This window comes from Pseudorca crassidens, chromosome 1 (genome assembly GCF_039906515.1).
Source record: "Pseudorca crassidens isolate mPseCra1 chromosome 1, mPseCra1.hap1, whole genome shotgun sequence".
In the NCBI taxonomy this organism is placed as follows: domain Eukaryota; kingdom Metazoa; phylum Chordata; class Mammalia; order Artiodactyla; family Delphinidae; genus Pseudorca; species Pseudorca crassidens.
In genome coordinates this window covers 42,338,587-42,353,957 of record NC_090296.1, presented here as the reverse complement: position 1 = coordinate 42,353,957, position 15,371 = coordinate 42,338,587, and the positions used below count along the sequence as shown (strand labels likewise).

The 15,371-nt window shown below is 39.0% G+C and overlaps 1 protein-coding gene across 4 annotated transcripts in view; it reads right to left on the bottom strand.

Annotated features, from left to right (window-relative positions):
• Positions 1 to 4,241: 4,241 nt before the first annotated feature.
• Positions 4,242 to 15,371, bottom strand: part of L3HYPDH (trans-L-3-hydroxyproline dehydratase) — a 12,595-nt gene continuing 1,465 nt past the window's right edge. Inside the window, exons 2-5 of one of the 4 annotated variants that reach the window (XM_067734524.1) lie at positions 13,281 to 13,450; positions 10,681 to 10,803; positions 10,427 to 10,591; positions 4,242 to 5,528 (exon numbers count right to left, since the gene is read on the bottom strand). In XM_067734524.1, the coding sequence (XP_067590625.1) occupies positions 5,403 to 5,528; positions 10,427 to 10,591; positions 10,681 to 10,803; positions 13,281 to 13,450 (584 nt within the window). In that variant the 3' untranslated portion in view covers positions 4,242 to 5,402. The other 3 variants (XM_067734533.1, XM_067734552.1, XM_067734542.1) reach the window with 3 other exon arrangements.

Genomic DNA, 15,371 nt, shown 5'->3' with positions numbered 1-15,371 from the left:
GCACATTGGCTGGCTGACTCCCAGGAGTACTGAGGATGGGCCCATGAATCTAAACGCCAAAGGTGATTCTGATACAGGTGCTTTGAGGAGCTAGGATATGGATCCTGGAGGCAGGATGTCACCTTGTCTTCAAGGACCTGGACCCCAGGACCATTACTCTCTCACACGTGTCAGGGAAGAGGGGAGAGTCACTTGTTCCTTGCCCTGCTGGCAGCCTTCATCAGTTCTCTGGAATGTGGTATGTTTTGAGTTTAAGGTGCTGCCAGCCAAGCAGTCGCCACAGACGCAGCTCCAGGTATCTGGCGGGAAGAAACAGGAACAGGAAGGGCCTGCCTGCCCAGGGAAGCTGCATCTCAAGTTTCTGGGCATGGCCTCTAATGAGGGAAAGTGTGATAAACCCTTGGGTTCTCTAGAGCAGTGGTCTGCAAAGTGTGGACCCTGGACCAGCAGCATCAGCATGACCTGGGAACTTGTTAGAAATGCAGATTCTCAGGCCACACCCCAAATCTACTGAATCTGAAACTCTGGGGATGGAGCCCAGCCACGAGCCCTGCAAGTGATTCTGATGCTCGTTTGTGAAACGCTGATCTCAGGAATGACTAGTATACCTTCAGGTCTTAGAATCAACAATATTAGTGTTTTGGGCACTTATTTTAGTGAGGAAAAATATCCTACTGGAAACTTACAGTATAAGTAAAGTTCATTTAAGGTGGTAAATAAGACTGGGTTTCTCGGTCTCAGCATTATTGACATTTTGAGCCAGGTAAATTCTCTGTTGTGGAGGCTATCCTAGGCACTGTAGGATGTTTAACAGTAACCCTAGCCTTTACCCATGAGATGGCAGTAGTGACAACTAAAAATGTCTTCAGACATTGCCAAATGTTCAGGGGGACAGGGGAGGCCAACCTCAGCTGAAAACCACTGAACTAAGCCAAAAATATATAACAGATTAGTTTATTTAGGTTTTCAGAAACAACAAATAAGGATCCTAGCCCAAAGACCTTAGTTTTAGGCAAACAATGTCATAAATGTTTAAAAATATAAGGACTGTAGGAAGAGAATCTGGCAACTGGGAGACCAGTTAAGAAAAGGCATTGTGGGACTTCCCTGGTGGCGCAGTGGTTGGGAGTCCGCCTGCCATTGCAGGGGACACGGGTTCGAGCCCTGGTCCGGGAGGATCCCACATGCTGTGGAGCAACTAAGCCCGTGCACCACAACTACTGAGCCTGTGCTCTGGAGCCCACGTGCCACAACTGCTGAGGCCCGCGTGCCTAGCGCCTGTGCTCTGCAACGAGAAGCCACCGCAATGAGAAGCCTGCGCACCACAACGAAGAGTGGCCCCCACTCCTCACAGCTAGAGAAAGCCCGCGTGCAGTGGTGAAGACCCAACACAGCCAAAAATAGATGAATAAAAATAAATGAATAAATAGATTTGGAAAAAAAAAGAAAAGGCATTATAATAGCCTGGGGGAGAAATGAAAGAGTCTGAACTAAGGCATTTACAGTGAAGAAGGAGGCAGTATATGGATTAGAGTCTTTGGATATAAACAATACATTGAGGGCACTGTCTCATTTAAGCAAAAGCAGAATTTACTGGAAGGATAGGGGGAGTTCAAAAGGACAGTCTAACAGCCAACCCCAAGAACAAGAGAAGTCAGGGCAGCTCTACAGGTAGAGATAGCATAAAGGAACTGAGGGTGATCTCTTTAGGGCTCTATAGGAATAAGTCTGCTTCAACCATTTTTCAGACCTTATGTCATTTCTCTCAAGATCCCAGGTCTTAGAGGAGACAGTCTGATTGGAGTACCCCTTGTCTGGCAGCCCCATCAAGGCTATGTGCAGGGGATGGATGGTTTCCCAAAGGAAAAGGAGAGTGTTGTTGATAAAAGAAGGGGAAAGGAATGATGCCGGCCAAATCCACAGACGTCCACCTCAGAGCATCAACAGAGAGGACAAAAGAGCATGAAAAAGGAGCCAAGGATAGATCCCAGGTTCCTGGCTCGATGGATGGTGGTACCATTGATCAAATTAGGGAATATGGGAGGAGGGGCACATTCTAGGGGCAGATGAGTCTGCTTTGTCCACCAAGTAGTGGATCTGCAGTATGGCTCTGGAGCTTAGGATTTAGAGACTTGGGAGATGTCAGCCTCTCTGCAAGAGAGAAAAACGTGGGCATGAATGTGACTTAGGAACAGAGTATTGAGTGAAGAGAGAAAGGAACCATAGGTGGAATGCTAGGGAGTAGCAAAAATTAAGAAGCAGGTAAAGGGAGAAAAGCTAAGCAGGTGAGTGATGTATTTGATGAGGCATATTTGGCCAACTGAGAAATCAGCTGTCCTGTGTTTTGGGGTGCTTTGTTTTACTTTTGCTTTTCAGAAAAGAGGAGAATGTAAGTTTCCAGCCTCTTCTCAGAAAAGTTGCTGTGATGATGAGGTCAGCTCTATTCTTTACCTTCAGGTAGGGAGGTAGCAGGCTTCTTATGTATCTCAGAGCGAAGAGGAGAAGTTTCCAGGTAGGGGAGGCTCACCTGTAAAGCCTGGGCCCAAAAAGGGAATTAAAATCAATTGGTTAAAACTGCAGTCCTCTTACCAGCAGTACCAGCATCAGCTGGGAACTTGTTAGAAATGCCCCACCCATGCCTAGGAAATGAGAATCTGCATTCTAAGATCCCCGGGTAATTCACACCTACACTGAAGTATGAGAGGCATTGTCCTAAGGAGGGATGGTACGGAAATTGTGGAATTTGAGGGACGAAGAGGAGGGTGCCCCAACTCTTACAGAGTCTAGAGGACCTGGAGCAAAGATTTGCAAGTGCATGGTGAAGAGGAGATGGACCTGGGCCCACACAACTGCAGCACCCGATGGGTTCTAATGGGGCCTGAGTACTAACCTATGGTCTTGAGAACCTCAGTGGATGGCTCTGTGTCTGAGCTCTGCACCAAGGGAGTAGAGGTTGGTGCTCTAAAATGTACCACACTTGCCTGCAAGAAGCAAGGAGCAGCATCCACCATGGATTGCATAAACCCTTGGGTGACCATTAAATCTGGTCGTTAGATCAAGCATAGTTTCCAATGAGTAATGAGGTCGAAACCAGATTGCAATAGTTGAGTAGCAAACGGAAGATGAGAAAATGTACCCAATGAGAAGAGAGTAAGGAATCTAGGAGCTTGACTGCAAAGGGAAGGCAATAGGGGTGACAGACAGCAGGCTGAAGAGGGAAGGTGGACAAGGGGTGTTTGTTTCATTTTGCTTATGATGATACTCAGTAAGACCTTAGAGGAAGGAACCAATGAGGGGAAGGAGGTTGCTTGAAAGAGGTTAGTGATGAGACAAAACCCTTAGCAAGGATGGGAAGGGATAGATGTGAGCAGTATTCAGAAGGTAGAATCAACAGGACTTAGTGACTGATTAGACACTTGGAGGTGAGAGGAACAGCAGTTGATTTCCCTAGTGGTTTTGACTCCACGGGAGACACGGTGAAATACAGAAGGAATGAATATTATTGCAAGGGTTTGGCTCTGGTTTGGATTAGAAGTTAGGAAGATTTAGGCAGTATCTATTTTTCAGTGTTCAACAAACATAATATTTTTGTTAAAGTATTATCATAGAACAAGTTCTGGCTGTCCTGTCTTAGAGGCAGAGGAAGTGTAGCAGGAAAATACTGGACTTGGGGTCAGAAGCCCTAGACTGACAGCCTTAAATGCGACCTGAGGGAGTTAGTTGACACTTCTGGCTTGCATTTCTCTCATATTCATGAATGAGACAAAAGCAGTGGCATATCATGGGTGGGCGGAGGGAGTGCCGGCCTGGGTGCAGTTGATCAGGGGGTGCACTGTCTGTAGAGAATTTTGAAACAATAATAAAACTGACTAAATGTCAGTCCGCATTTTTGTTATCACCACGTGCTAACAATTCTAAAGAATGTCAGTGATAAATACTCCCCACCCTCGGTAGCCATAGAATAACAATCAAATTTCACAGTGTACCTCGTTAGAGCAGGGGAGATGTGTGTGCACATTACAAAATGCTATAAACTTCTAAACAATCTATGTGTCTTTTTTTCTTCAAATTAATGTGACTTGTGAAATTTAGAGAGCAAATAGTGGTTCTATTTCTATTAAAATAAAGTACAGCAAATCTCCCTAATCTGTAGAAAATTTCTTGGTCATATTTAGTGTTATTTTTTGGAGGTAAGTGAATTTTTTACCACAGATTTTAAGAGATAATGAATGGAAAACATAAGTTTTTGTGTATTTAATAGGGAAATCAAGAACATTAACTTTACAGCCTTCCTTTTGGTCAGGTAATTCAATCAGAGACCTGATAACTGGGTCTACACAGACTTGCTGGATGATACAGCCAGTTGAAATGAATTGATTATTTCACTGTATGCTCAAAAAAAGAAATACTATTACTTACCTCAAAAAAGAGTCTACTGATTCAAGGCTGACAGAGTTCAGAGCACAAATTAAGGTCAAAACAATGAATCTAAAATAAACTGAGAAAATACCCCCCACCCACCAGAAAAAAAGTCTACTGAATATTGAGAAAATCACATGGTGAATAATTTTTAATACTTCATTTTATAATGCTGATAATGATCAAATTTTATTTTTTAACAGGTTCACAATTAACTAGCAAGAACGCCAATAGTTAACATGTCCTTCATGTTTTAAATTACCTGGCATGTAGTTGGCAGAGTATGTTGACTTGCCCCACTGTAGAGATTTATTGATTGACTCCTACTGTGTACCTATACTTCAGTAATGCAATAAACAACCCCTTTTATAAGAGCCTTAACGATATATCAAAAGCCTGATTCTTGATCTTCTCTCACGAGTTTACGGGTATAGGAGCTGGGCTCTGCAGCACAGAGGACATCCCTGCAGCAGCTACAACAACTCTCACCCAGAGAAGCTGACCACCCCATTACTTCCCAGTTTATGACTGCTAAGTGTTGAGGACTTTATAATAAGCTGTCTCCCTTGCATGCTGCTTAGAGAGAGGGCATTATTTTACTCAAAAACTGGAAGACTAAAATAATGAACTTGTAAGACTCATTGCTGTGAGGGCTACAATTGAAGCTATTACTCAAAGAGCATTTAAAACAGAATATTATAGTAATTACCACAGAGGAATATTTAAAAGTAACAAGAACTAAGGTTTTAATTTTACCTGATATGTTAATAATTAGAAAAGTATTCTGCATTTTGTATTCTATAAGCAATATACCAATACACATGTATAAACAGGAATAATGACTTTATATTTAACCACAGTGTATTATTTTAAGAAGAATGTTAATTGGCTTACATGTACAATTTGGATACAGTTTTCCACGTAATTCAGAGAAAATTTACTTATGATAACAATTTAAAGAAAGCCCTTACAAGTCATATAAGTCATCTGAGAAGAAATCCATCCCTCAGTGGGTCATCATCTTCTACTATAAAGTTTGCTGTACCTGTGTAATGGGCTTGTCCAGATACTTCCACTATAACAGCTTTAAAATCACCACATTTTACTTCCTGAAAAAGGAAGGTAAAAGGAGAATATCAAGATACTGCCCTCATAGTTTATCTAGCCTAAAAGTTGTATTCTCAATTTTTATCATTTTAAAGAGAACCCAAGAGTTAATCATATAGGCAATGGGAGGTTTTTAAGGTAAGTGACTGGATTTGTGTTTTTTATTTAGTTTAGCTGTAAAGTAGGGAACAAATTGGAGAGGAGAGAGACTAGAAACCCAGCAATGTGTTAAGAGGAACCTTAATTCATCAATTAAATCTAGAGACAGGAGGGCAGTTTCTAGAGAATGGAGAACAAAATATAGAGATACTCTGGAGGCAGAATTGATAGACCTGGGGACTGATGTACGTAGGAGGTGAGGAATAGAGATGAGTTAAATATGACCATAGTTTCTAGCTTGGAAGTGAAGCTGGCGCCACCATTAGCTGAGATGGGGAATGAGACAGGAAGAACACATTTAGGAAGGAAGAACTTGTAAACAAGTTGAGTTTGTGATATCTCTGAGACAATCATCTTGAGATGAGTTTAGTGGACAGTGTCAGACTCAGGAGAGAGGCACAGGTAAGCATGGTAGGGATGAAGCTTTGGGAGTCATCATTAGTGGGTGGTTGAGAGTTGAGTTCACTCTCACGTGGGTGAAACTGCCCATCTGCATCAAACGTTTGCCTAAGAGCAAGAAAATATGGTGGTTAACAGTACAGGCTCTGCTCAGAGAGACCCACATGCATAGTCTGGCTCTGTTACCTGTCTGTTTGACCTCTGGCAAATTATCTAAACTCTAATTCTCCATTTTATCACTTGTGAAAAAAGGATGATAACATTACTGACCTCAGAGGATTCTTGGGAGAATTAAAAGAGATGGTATATGTGAAGTGCTTAGCTTGGAAATTGACACATAGTCAAGCACCCAATAAACGTTGTCGATTATTATTTTGTCTTGAGTCTCAGACTTGAAGATAACGTATTCCAAGTTTTAGCATATAACATAAATGGTTTCATATCCCATAAGATCAGCGTATTATATATGAATCCCTAACTTAAAGCAAATTCCATATTCAGAAAAGAACAAACTTTAAAAACAGCTACATTAGGATATAAAACTCTTTATTAGGATAAGTTATCTGCTATATTAAAGGACTCTTTGTGAGTAGATTCATTTATTAGATGCAATTTAATCATACTCCAGTAGATTTTACTTACTACTATGAGTAAATTCATTAATTAGCTGTTAGCTCATTTATAATTTGATTCCGTTACAAAAATACTTTCCACAACTTTTCAGGACTTTCACATCTTATTATATAAAATGGAACATTCCTATAGAATAAAAACAAAAAAAATCCAAACCCTAATTTAATGGTTCTCAAACATTTTGGTCTCAGGATCCCTTTATACCCTAGGATTTGAGGACCTCACCCACCATTACCCTGATACCAAAACCAGACAAAGACACTTAAAAAGGAAAATTACAGGCCAATATCTTTGATGAATATAGATGCAAGAATCCTCAACAAAATATTAGCAAACCAAATCCAGGAATGCATAAAAAGGATCATACACCATGATCAAGCTGGATTTATACCAGGGTCACAAGGATGGTTCAACATATACAAATCGATCACTGTGATATATACTACATTAACAAAAGGAAAGACAAAAACCACATAATCATCTCAACAGATGCAGAAAAAGCATTCAACAAAATTCAACATCCATTCATGATTAAAAACTCTCATCAAAGTGGGTATAGTGAGAACATATCTCAACATAATAAGGGCCATTTATGACAAACCCACAGCTAGTATAATACTCAATGGTGAAAAGCTGAAAGCCTTCCCACTAAATTTAGGAACTAGACAAGGATGCCCACTTTCACCACTTCTATTTAACCTAGTATTGGAAATCCTAGCCATAGCAATCAGACAAGAAAAAGAAATAAAAGTTATCCATATTGGAAAGGAAGAGGTAAAACTGTCACTATTTGCAGATGACATGATACTCTATATAGTGAACCCTAATGTCTCCACTCTAAAACTATTAGAACTAATAAATAAATTCACCAAGGTTGCAGGATACAAGATTAATATACAAAAATCGGTCACGTTTCTAGACACCAATAATGAAATATCAGAAAGTAAAAAACAATCCCATTTAAAATCAGGTCAAAAAAATAATACCTAGGAATAAACTTAACCAAGGAGGTGAAAGACCTATATGCTGAAAACTATAAAACACTGATGAAGGAAACTGAAGATGATTTAAACAAATGAAAAGATATCCCATGCTCTTGGATTGGAAGAAATAATATTATTAAAATGGCCATACTACCCAAAGCAATCTACAGATTTAATGCAATCTCTATCAAAATACCCAGGCCATTTTTCACGGAACCAGAACAAAGAATCCTAAAATATATATGGAACCATAAAAGCCCCCAATCCTGGGAAAAAAGAATGAAGCTGGACGTATAACCCGTCCAGACTTTGGACTATACTACAAAGGTATAGTAGTCAAAACAGCATGGTATTGGCACAAAAACAGACAAATAAATCAATGGAACAGAATAGAGAGCCCAGAAACAAAGCCACACACCCACAGTCAACACACGACAAAGGAGGCAAGAATATACAATGGAGAAAAGACAGTCTCTTCAATAAGTAGTGCTGGGAAATCTGGAAGAAGAGAACATAGGCACTCTTTGACATAAGTAGAAGCAATATTTTCTTGGATCTGTCTCCTAAGGCAAAAGAAATAAAAGCAAAAATAAACAAATGGGGCCTAATTAAACTTAAAGGCTTTTGCACAGCAAAGGAAACCATCAATAAAACAAATAGACAACCTATGGAATGGGAGAAAATACTTGCAAATGATGTGAACAACAAGGGCTTAATTTCCAAAATGTACAAATAGCTCATACAATTCAATATCAAAAAACCCAAACAATCCAATCAAAAAATGGGCAGAAGGGACTTCCCTGGTCGTCCAGTGGTTAAGACTTTGCCTTCCAATGCAGGGGGTGTGGGCTTGATCCCTGGTAGGGGAGCTAAGATCCCACATGCCTCAGGGCAAATAAACCAAAACATAAAACAGAAGCAATATTGTAACAAACTCAATAAAGACTTAAAACATGATCCACATCAAAAAATCTTTAAAAAAAAAATGGGCAGAAGAATTGAATAGACATTTTTCCAAAGAAGACATACAAATGGCTAACAGGCACATGAAATTGTTAGAGAAATGCAAATCAAAACCACAATGAGGTACCACCTCACACCAATCAACATGGCTGTCATCAAAAAGTCTACAAATAACAAATGTTGATGAGGATGTGGAGAAAAGGGAACCCTCCTATACTGTTGGTAGGGATGTAAGCTGGTGCAGCCACTATGGAAGACAATACAGAGGTTCCTCAAAAAATTCTACTCCTGGGTATATATCTGAAAAAATGAAAACACTAATGCAAAAACATGCATGCACCCCAATGTTCATAGCAGTACTATTTACAAGAGCCAAGATGGGAAAGCAACCCAAGTGTCCATCAACAGATGATTGGATTAAAAAGATGTGGTACAGGGCTTCCCTGGTGGCGCAGTGGTTGAGAGTCCGCCTGCTGATGCAGGGGACACGGGTTCGTGCCCCGGTCCGGGAAGATCCCACATGCTGCGGAGCGGCTGGGCCCGTGAGCCATGGCCGCTGAGCCTGCGCGTCCGGAGCCTGTGCTCGGCAATGGGAGAGGCCACATTAGTGACAGGCCTGCGTACCGCAAAAAAAAAAAAAAAAAAAAAAAAAAAAAGATGTGGTACACACACACACACACACACAATGGAATATTACTCAGCCACAAAAAACAGTGAAATAATGCCATTATTATGGATGCCATTATTATTATTAACGTGGATGGAGAGAATATTGTGCTTAGTGAAAGCCAGACAGAAAAACACAAATACTATATGATATCACTTATTTGTAGGATCTAAAAAATAATACAAATAAATGTATATGTGAAACAGAAACATACTCACCGATATAGAAAACAAACTTGTGCTTACCAAAGGGGAAAGGAAAGAGGGTAGGGACAAATTAGGGGTCTGGGATTAACAGATACAAACTACTATCTATAAAATAGATAAGCAACAAGGATATACTGTATAGCACAGGGAATTATACCCAACATCTCATAATAACCTACAGTGAAATATAATCTGCAAAAATACTGAATCACTATGTTGTATACCTGAAACTAACAAAATACTGTAAATCAACTATACTTCAATTTAAAAAGATTTTAGGACCTCAAAGAGTTTTTGTTTATTTCAGTTATATCAATTAATATTTTCTATATTGGGAATTAAAGATATTTGTTAAGACCCTGCTGTATAAAAACAGTAAATAAAATTCTAAAATTCAAAAAAAAAGATATTTGTTCATTAATGCATTTAAAAATAATAAACCGATTACATTTTGTCATAAACAAATTTTTGTGAAAATAACTATATCTGCCAAAACAAAAAAAAATTAATGAGAAATATGGCATTTTTTACATTTTTGCAAATCTCTTTAATGTCTGGCATAACAAAAGGCAGCTAGTTTCTTGTATTTGTTTCTGCATTCAGTCAGTTGGTATACCACCCATCATGTAGCTCCTGGAGAACTCCACTGTACATTTGTGAGAGAATGAAAGTGAAAAGGAAGCAACGTCTCAGTATTATTATGAATATATCTTTGATTTTGTGGACCCATGGATAGGACCTCAAGGTCCTTTCCACACTTTGAAAACCAATATCCTAGCTGAACGGAAGTTTTTTCAGGCCTGTCTTAAAATTCTCTTCTAAGAGCTAAGTGAAAAACTTATGTTAACACCCACCTTAGTTCTCCACAGTCTCAAAAGTAACATACTTACAAATGAGAAGCTAAGGGTGCCACTCACCCTCACAGCCTTCCCTGTGAATACTGAGCCGGTTGCACTGCTTTTAAAGGCTCTGGTCTGGTTCAGTTCTAGAAGCCCTTTGTAATACTGTAGGGCAATTCGGGCTGTCACTCCTGAGCCGGTAGGACTTCTGTCAACCTGTCGCAGAATAAATGAAGATGAGAGTGTTCACAGTGTTCTAGTTCCATATTACCTGGCTGTGTGCCTAAAAATTCCAGTTTTAATACCTGTTCATCTGCAAACACACAGATGTTGGTGGTTGGTTCCTCACTATAAGTGTCTTTTCCATCTGTTAATATAGTTCCATATAGAAAGGCAAGGTCTTCGCTGTCAGGATGATTAATTTTAAACTGTAAATAAAATAATTATCAACCACACATAAAATAAATATTTTCATTCAAACTTATCTTTTAAATAACATATATGGGGTACTTAGACATAATTTTTCCATCTTTATCATTTAAAAAATATTTTTTGGGTCACAGCACTAAATACTAGAAATTATGTCTTTCTCTAGATGAATAAAGATAGTTTTGTTGGAAGTTATGATTTTTATCATAACTTTGAGCCCTTTCTAAGGAAGTCGGCCTGCACATAGCCTCTACTAAAGGAACAGTCCTATTTTATACACATACCTCCCAAAACACATACTCTTTTAACCGCTGACCCCAGCACTGACCCCAGGATGGTCAATTCACAGGCCACCCATGGCTGCTCAAGCAGGAGGAGCTAAGGCAATCCTACTCTCACCCTCAGGAACTTGAAGGGGATAATGTAGAAAAATCAAGCAATGAGTATCTAGAGCTGAAATTAATACCACTGATAGATACAAGAACTGTCAGAGGCCATGAGCAAGCAAAAAGTATAAGGATGCAGAAGCTATTAGGTAAGAGAAACAATTGGATGGGTCAAAAAAGACTTAGAAAGGATGAAGTCAGTATCATAAAAAGCAGCAGGTACACACAGAGAGAAGCAGGCACTGGCAGGGGAGCTAGGGCACGTCAGTGGTAAAGCTTGGTCAGGTCCAAATGTGCGATGCTTCCTGAACTTGGGAGGTCTGGTTGTTTAACTTCTGGATTCCTGTAATGCCTGGTAGCTTGGCTGAGATTACTATAACCTTACTTCCATTGTATCCTTACAGTTAGTATATTCCACTACCACTTACCTGTCATTTAAAGCAGTTGAAGAGATTTGGATTCTTAAAATCCAAAGAGTTCATCTATAACCCAGTTAAAGAGGCCCGTATATTGGATCTTTGTTCTCTGACCTCTTAAAGCCCCTATGCCCCACCTCCACAATAGCACCAGTACATCACACTGCCCACAGGGATGCTTCCCCCACTAGACTGAGCTCCTTGAAGGTCGTGGGGTTTGGTCTTCCTCTGGGTCTCCAGCATCTAGCATGGTGTCCGACATACAATAAGTCCTTGGTAAATGTTTGCTAAAAGGACAAAGATGAATTTATTTTATATTTACTTTAGCTCCCTCCCCCCGGCAAATGGCCTTTGCCTAAATCTGCATTAGCAGTATGAATAATCAGCAATTCACAAAGTAGTCCTACTGCCTGCTTCACCACTGACAGAACTACTCATATTTTTTTCAGAATCCTTCCTCTCTCAAAGTCCACCCCTTGCCACCTTGGTGAGAAGTTCTAGCTTTGAGAACTTCAAAATTACTCCTTTTATTAAGAAAACAATGCCTTTTTCTCTTGATTTTATTAAAAATAAGGTCAAATTATTTTGTGTCAAACTGTTAAACTATTAGCTGTCTGCTTACTAGAACAGAAAATGGATGTAAATTCAGAGTTTCAGAAGTGACTATGATAAAATAATTCTACCTATTGGTATTGACAGTCCTGGAAAGATGATAATTTAGAACAGGGATATGGTATATATTCATTTTGTTATTTAAGTTATTATGTTAAAATAAAGCCTCAGATATGTTAAATAGGCCCATAAATAATTAGTAGAAGTATATTAGATTCTATCTTTCCTAAGTTATTTTTTACTTAGAATTATAAATTCTCATATGCTAAAATATGTATATGAGTTTTATATATAGATCCCAATTAGGTAAAATTGAGTTTTATATATAGGTCCCAATTAGGTAAAAAGGCACACTTGTGCTAGAAAGGAAAGAATATTCTAGAATTATTATCTAAACTGATTTTATAACAATAGTTTTCCCAAGCCAAACTAGAGTTACTTGAGTGGTTATTTAAGTAACTTCTTAGCAATATAGGAAAAATTCACTAACTAGGAATTAATGTTCTCTGTGAAATAAGAGAAAGTCTGATCAGATTTAATGAAATCTATTTTGTAAGCTATATTTTACATTCATTATTTTCAAGGTTTGCAGAATGACCACATATATCAAAGCATTTCAAATTAGTGGAATATTATATAATACATTTTCTATGTTTAAGTAACCACAAATTATATTATTATTATGTATTATTAAAGTTAATAATAGTTACCATTTATTGAACATTTACTATGGCTAGGCACTATTCTAAGTCGTTTACACATATTGACTTATTCTTACAACTCCCTATGAAGCAGGTATTTCATAATTTCCATTTACAGCTAGGAAAACTAAGGCACATGGAAGTTATGTAACTTGTTCAAGGTTATAAAAGCTACAAGTAGCAAAACTACAACTACCAGGTAGTTTTGCTCTAGAGTCTAAGATTATAACCAGTACCTTATTCTTAGTACTACTGATAATTTGAACTCAGAGATATTTAATTTTCTGTATAGACATGTCATTTTTATCCCCTCCATGTCACAGAGGAGGGTATCTGCTATGATAGCAGCATCTGTACTGACCTGAGCTTTCACTGCTTCTGTCACTGCACTTGCTGCATCCATGAGGTCCCTTGTCTTTGTGGAACAAACATCAAGTCCTAACTTTTCAGCACTAACAAACGCATAAAACGCGCCACCATATGCAATGTCCACCACCACCTTTCCATGACCGGGAACATCCACTAGGAGATCTAAAAAAGATGTGTTTGAAAACAAGTTTGTTTTAGTATTTCAGCAATAAAATTCAGAGCATTTTAAATATATGTGTATTTCTGGGGGTTGGGGTGGGTGTATTTTTTCCTACTGTAAAAAGGAATGGAGCAAAAATCCATTTTCAAAATGAGTATGCATCATGTAATTAATAATAGACCTTTAGCTCAGTACATCTTTCTACTTTTAAGTTAATGAGGTTTGTATAAGTTTTAGAACATGAATGCCATGTTTTTCCTAAATCATACATACATATTTTGTTAACTATTCTGAAGATCTTTTCTAGAAAACATCATAGAGGCAGAGAGAGAGGAAATTCTGGGACATGAATGTGTGAAAACTATGAAGGAAAATGTAGGTGCCTCTCATGCAATTATCAAAAAAGGGGCCAGCCTGTGGAAGGATGAAGCTAAGTCAACCAACAGGGCAGAGAGGGGTCTCAAATTCAGAAATTAAGTTGTGAAAAATAAAATAGTTCTTGTATTCCTGAGTTTGCACAGTGAGTCATACAAAGATACCAGGGGGCTACCAGTTAGAGTAGAACCACAGGACCCTTTTAACACATGATGTGTCAAAACAGAGCAAGTTTATAATCAAAGGAGTAAAACACACCTGTGGAACTTAAGAGCAAAAGTGAATCAAAAATGTCTTTATCTTGATGCTGATGCAACATGAAAAGCAGGTTTAATGAAAGGAGACTCAGGAAATAGATGGAAATGTGGGACTGCCAGAATGGGGAAAGCTAAGTGTGGCTTTGAAGTCCTCATGCGTAAAATGGAATTGCTGTTTCCGTCCTAAAGGGATTGTTTTGAGAATTCCATGTGATAATGTGTGGGGAATAGTGGGCACAGCTTAGGAATACAATAAATGTTAATATTAAAGCCAAAAGTTTAACTTCCAAATGGAACAGGGCTCTTAAGAGGACAGATATTTACATTTGCCAATCAGCATATTCTTCTCTGAATTTCATTTATTTACACAACAAATAGTCACTGACTGTGTACTGTTCTAGCACTTAAATACAGTGAATAAAACTAAAGAGTCTTCATTTTAGCTGGGTGGAGTGGAGATGAACTCAGCAATCCTGAGGTAGGGACTGTTGTCATCCTCATTTTATAGATGACATTGAGGCATGGAAGCCCTTCCACAAGGTCACAGAGATGGGGAGGGGCAGAGCCGTGATCTTGGACACTACCCATCTGCCTTTTATGCAATTTTCAAAGTAGAGAATTTAAGGATTTCGTTTTCTTAATGGCTCAAAGTGACCATTAATGCCCACTGATTATAGTATGGTCACACAGTGATGCTTTCAGGAACTACTGTGCTTGTGGGGTTGACTGCCCCTGCCCTAACCAACCCCAAACTATGATGTACGTAGTTGGCGATCCTGCTGCCAGCTGTCATTTCCCACAAAATCTAGAGTGCTTCTAATCTGCTGCTGGGGTGGCCTAAGGGGAAATCAGGTAGCCAAGCTAGTTAACTGCTGAGGTTTTTAAAGATGTAATCCTAACATAAATTCCTGTCTCCCTCAAGTTCCCTCCCAATCCGGACGTGACACCATTCTTTCTGGGAAACTGGCATCAGTTTGCCCAGTGGCATTCTTTATCAACTTGTGTGTTTCAGCTGCCTGAGGTATTCTAAGACTCTCAAACACCTGGGCTATTACTGCATCATTCATAACATTTATAATCAGGCTAAACTTGAACCCAAATCCACGAGGAGGATCAAGATCAAATTAACGGAATGATTTGCACAGCTGGAAGACTTTGAAGAAAAGGAATGATAACCCTATGGCTGGATTGACTAAATTAGCTCCCAGCTCACTTCCAGTCAGACTACTAAAGCATCTTGATAGAATTCAGCCTTTGCTGATGGAATTTGTAGCAATCTCCCTCTTTGTAA